Consider the following 5,910-nt stretch of genomic DNA (forward strand, 5'->3'; position numbering starts at 1 on the left):
TAGATTTATCCTTATTATGTGTATAGCTATGTATAACATATCAGGCTGAAATATATAGCTTTGCCATAAATATGTGTAGGCCGGTAGTTGTGGGGATGTCCTCAAATATTTAGCTTTACTATAATTATAAGTATAGCTACAGTATGTATAACTTGTGAGGAAATGTCCTCTAATATATAGCTTCAACATTATTGGTAGTATATGTAGCTATGTATAACATGTGAGGAAATGTCATCTAATGATTGCTTTAACATTATTGGTAGTATAGCTACAGTATAACATGTGAGGACATGTCCTCTAATATATAGCTTTAACATTATTGGTAGTATAGCTATAGTATAACATGTGAGGACATGTCCTCTAATATATAGCTTTAACATTATTGGTAGTATAGCTATAGTATAACATGTGAGGACATGTCCTCTAATATATAACTTTACCATTATTAGTAGTATAGACGAGTAGTATGACAAGTGAGGACATGTATCAGCAATATTCATATCTGAGGACATGTCCTCTGTAGCCGAGCTTAGTAGAGACAAAAAATCATAGTATAAAAGTTTAAAAATTTGTCCTCACTTTGGTAGGAATACCGATATAGTAGTAGTAGTAGTGGTGGTAGTAGTAGTAGTAGTAGTAGTAGAAGTAGTAGTAGTAGTATTACTGTATTATTATTATTATTATTATTATTATTATTATTATTAGTAGTAGTAGTAGTAGTAGTAGTAGTAGTAGTAGTAGTAGTAGTAGTAGTAGTAGTATTAGTAGTAGTAGTATTACTGTATTATATTAGTATTATTATTATTATTATTATTATTATAAAATATAGCTTTTTTTTCATTTTCTAACGAACATTACAAGTTCTCTTTTTGAGTTGAGCAACCGAATGTTGATTGACGTTTGTATACGTGCGTCTGTAAACCCACCCTCGAGCATGAAGAAAAAATCGCCTGCATTCGTGAATTCTGTTTACGCATATGGGGGGAGGTAGGCACTCTTAATGGAGCGACGTTCTAGTTCTCTTTATGCTAACCACGAAGATGTATAGCAAGTGTAACTGATTGGCTTACAGTAAGTTACCATCTAGAGGTGCCATAATCACAAATTTTCTTGCCTCAGCCCCAACCATGGTGGTGCTGAGGTTGTATAGATTCTCAATCTGCTGAAGTACCCAGTGGCGGATTCAAGGGGACCCAGACGGCCCGCCCCCACCCTCCTAAATTGTTCAATAAAAAAATGGAGATATAAAGATAATTATATTCAAATTTTATGTCTGGAAGTGCAATTTCCGGCCATCTAGAGGTGCCATAATCACAAATTTTCTTACTCAGCCCCACCATGGTTGGTAGTATAGTTCTTCTATCTGTGAAAGTACCCTCCCTGGGCCCTTCTATTTCGAATTCCTTGGATCCGCCACTGGAAATTACAACAAATATGAAATCATATTACAGTAGCTTGATGCCTATAAAATAACTTCAAATTTACCAAACATCCGTACCTTCCAGGGGGCTTCTCCCCCTGCACCCCCACCGGGGGCCCTTGGCGGCCCCCTGGCCCCCAGCCTAGATGCTCGCTTCGCTCGCATACTTGACCTTATTAAATGCCCCCCCCCCACTTTCAGAAACGTTCCGACACCCTATAGGTGTCTACAAAACGAAGACCGAAGACACGAAAAACGAAGACCTACAATATTTCTCAATTACCTTATTGAAAGTATTTCAAAATCATCATAAAACAGTTGCCAAGTACATATTTCATTATTTTATCGGAATAAAATGAGGAATATCAAGAAATACGTAAGGGTCTTCGTTTTATAGGCACCCTATACGGGTGTCTACAAAACGAAGACCGAAGATCAGAAAAACGAAGACCCCACATTTTTTCTCTCAATCGTGATGAAAATAATATTTTAATGATTTTAATGATTTTAAATAATAATAATAATAATGTTTTAATTTTTTTAAATAATAATAATAATAATAATAATAATAATAATAATAGTGTTTTAATGATTTTAATGTTTTTAAATAATAATAATAATAATGTTTTAATGATTTTAATGGGTTTTTAAAAAATAATGTTTTAATGTTTAATGATCCACGTAACTCTAGGCCTAGCTAGGCTAGGCAAGCCTACCCTAGGACTAGCTAGGCAGGCCTACTCTAGGCCTAGGCTAGATAGAGGACTATTCTAAGGATTTAGTTGCTCATCACGCAGGCTGAAATCCCCATCATCCTCTCCATTAACTGCTTCAGTGACAAGACGATTGATGGTTGCATAGGCGTACTTGAAGGAATTAAATTTTGCACATCCATTGCTCACGGTTCATGTATTGAATTTCTCAAAAGCGATACTGGCGCGCCCAGTCAAACCATCCATCACATTTTTGTTCAATTCAGCAAACATGAAAGAAGGAATGTGATTGGCCAAAAGTGTGGCCCAGGCGCCAGCTACTCAAAGCGGCGCTTTTATCGAACAAGTTAACGCCGTAATCATTATGACCCTATTGGCGTAATTCTAAGCCTGTAATTGGTTAAAAGTGAATAGCATGACGGCGCTTTCATTATGATTACGACGCTTTTATTATGATAACGGCGCTTTCATTGACCCTGTTGGCGTCATCCTAAACCTGTGATTGGTTGAAAATTAATGGCATTACGGTGCTTTCATTGTGATTACGGCGCTTTCATTATGGCCCTGATGGCTAACAATATACTCAGTTCTCTGAGTATAGAGTACTACAGTGTTACATCACGATACCACGTGATACTAAATCACCCCAGCCCCCGCCCCAGCCCCGGGCTGGGGCGGGGTTGGGGAAAAGTATGATTATGACACTTGATGGCTGGTAATCGTACTCTCATATTTAATTTGAATATAATTTTCTTTTTGTACTTTCGAAAAAAATTATGAGAAGCATGCCGGCTGCTCTTCCTCTTGAATCCGTCACTGGTTAATAAGTGAACTGGTGGGAGTCACTTTACCTTCTAGTCAGGATGCGCGGCATAGCACATATCCGAATATGACGTTTAACGTACGCACACTCAGAGCAATATGGATCGTGATGAAATATCCAGTCCTATTTCTAATTATTTGCTAAGAGAAGCTGCTTAATCAGGACTTAACAGTAAGGGATATTCCTCTCTATTATGTTTTTTTTTTTTATAGACCATAGATTAAAACTACGTTGGTAGTCTAAGTGGCAGATGTAGAAGAAGATTATAATACATTCCCGTTTTGTCAGTTTGCATCGTATGAACCACCGTGTTTTATTCTACAACCCGAATTTATTGTCACTTTCACTAATATATTAGTCCCACTATACGGCACCAAGGTCTTAACTTCAACGCTAAGTTGGCCTATGCCACGTACAAGTATCTTACTTCGGTAGCCTAAAGTGGTAGACTTAACTATATTTTAATTATGTACTTTTAGACATTTGCGAACCCTGAAGACATCATAAACCCAAAGAAAAACAAAATCGGCGTTGGAATTGATGAGGATATCGAAAGAGTTCGAAGGTTATTTTTAATATTGATATTATTATATCATAAGTAGGCCATACCATCATCTGAAGTTCCACAATTAACGTATTTACTAGCAGGGGTGGCGCCAGCAGGGGAGGGGGGAAGGGCCCCCGTCGGGGAGAGCTCACCCCCCCTCCCGTCGGGGAGAAAAAGCACAATTCGTCAGGGAGAAAAACAAATTATATGTCTATATATATTTCTACATATTAGTAGACTCTAAAATCGATTAAAAAAACCTTTGAAACCCCGAAATTGTCAAAATTTTCGGGGGCTTCGCCCCCAGGACCACTTTCGTGACCTTTTAATCGAAGCTCGACCACGCCCACTTTGCTTTCGTCGGGGGAAATCTGACCCCTCGTCGGGGCAGGCCCCCCCCCCCGTCGGGGACCTCGGCCCCCCCCCCTTCGGGAAATCCTGGCGCCACCACTGTTTACTAGGCCTACATTAATTACCCAATTCCGTACCGAATAGCATTTACGCGGTACAGATCTCCCTTTATAGATATTTGAAACCACTCTATGACATTTCTTTATTTTTGTTTGCATTTTATGTTAGTGGCCGGGCATAAACTTCCTCATCAATTCAATTAAAACTAGTCAACTTATATTACCAATAGATCTGTTCCCTAATTAATTAACACACACCTATATCTATCTTTATCTATTTATTTTATGATACATGTAGGCTATTTGCGCCAAAAGACTAAAGTTATGATGACGTAATTATGCTTTCAGATTGTTGAATATGAAGAATAATATAAATACTGTATAAATAATGGTATTATTTAATCAAAAATAATGACATTAATACAAATATTGTTGATGATAATGATGATAATACATTGTTGACTGGTTGTCAGTTGGTATATGTGTACGCTGTTTCAGCCAAAATAATGGTAGTATGAAAGTAATAACGGTACACTAATGCTGAGACGACGACGATGGCACGACAAGAGGCAGCGACGACGACGATGATGGCGGCGAAGACAATGACAGCCGTACGTCGGCAACAACAACAATAATAATAATAATAATAATAATAATAATAATAACAATGGTATAATTATGACAAAGACGATGGTGATGATGATATTGAAAATTAACAATAACAATTAGGCCTATCAATAGACCGAATTAGCGACGAAAGATGACGTCATCACAATTTGGCCGAATGGGTATAAAATTGTAAACAGAGCCTAAAAGTCCTATTCTATAACGTTGCGAGTTTTTATATGGTCCAGGAAAACAAGCAAAAAAACCAAAGTACTTTAGATACTTTTTAAAACATTGGTAGGTTAAGGAAGGTTCCTAGAACTATCAGAAGACGTTTGATTTGATTTTCATTAAAGTTCAATTAAGTTAAATATACGTAGAGTTTTTACAGGCTAGGCCTCGGCCCCTGACACTTGTTGCACGACAACGCGACATGGCTGGATGTGATGATTGAGTGAAGCCTGACTGTAAACGTTCAGCTCCGTGCTGTCTTCAAGTCGTTTACTTGTTTAGACATCCAGTCTGCCAAAGTTATTGGTGTGAATAACTTTAGTCTCTCCTTGAAATCTGCAAGTACAACACATTTCATGAGTTTTGCAACAAGCACATTCATCGACCGGCGCGCGATTTTTTTTCCCGTACGAAACATTTACATGAAACTCCACTCGGGCCGTCTCGGCTGAATCGACCCGAAAATCTCATTGCAGAATTCAGGAGGTCAAAAGGTCATCAACAGATAAACGTCTACAGAACAACTTCTGAGGGAACGTCGCTGTCTAACTTTTAAAAATACATTGATGTTACCGTGTTAATACTAATGGGTCGTTTAAAATGACATATAATATTTGATTAAGCTGCACGAGTAATGAAAAGTGTTATTTTAACTTGAGTTACATATACTATGACAATGTGTATAAGAGACAGATCCTAAACAGGGCTTGAAATTAACTTTTTTTTTTTTGGTAGCACTGCCAAATTTTCTGGCACCCCACAAAAAAAATTTGGTAGCACAAGTAATTTTTTTAGTAGCACATATTTCCCCATCCTTTTCGCATCCGCTAAGATAATAAGCGCTGCGCAATATTTTATTTAATAATAATAATAATAATAATTATTATTATTATTATTATTATTATTATTATTATTATTATTATTATTATTATTATTATTATTATTACCTGTACGTTAAGGGGAACTTAGACAAAGGGGAAATAACAAAAAATATTCCCCTTGGGCTAGTTATTATTTATAGGCCTTCATTTCTAGCCTTAGGCCAAGGTAATTATATGCTGAAATGATTATTATTTATTATAATTATTATTATCTGTTGTTGTTGTAGATAATATACTAACATTTAATAACATCCAAGAAGGTCACAGTTAGTTACACAG

At 36.8% G+C, this 5,910-nt stretch overlaps 1 protein-coding gene across 1 annotated transcript in view; it reads left to right on the forward strand.

Annotated features, from left to right (window-relative positions):
* Nucleotides 1–5,910, forward strand: part of LOC117116386 (microsomal glutathione S-transferase 1-like) — a 25,156-nt gene that overhangs the window by 16,418 nt on the left and 2,828 nt on the right. Inside the window, exon 3 of the mRNA XM_033260416.1 lies at nucleotides 3,436–3,521. Coding sequence (XP_033116307.1) covers nucleotides 3,436–3,521 — 86 coding nt within the window. The remainder of the gene's footprint in view (nucleotides 1–3,435; nucleotides 3,522–5,910) is intronic.

The sequence above is a fragment of the Anneissia japonica genome, unplaced genomic scaffold (assembly GCF_011630105.1).
Source record: "Anneissia japonica isolate Jap-2015-1 unplaced genomic scaffold, ASM1163010v1 scaffold287769_len469884_cov163, whole genome shotgun sequence".
NCBI classification, from domain to species: Eukaryota; Metazoa; Echinodermata; class Crinoidea; order Comatulida; family Comatulidae; genus Anneissia; species Anneissia japonica.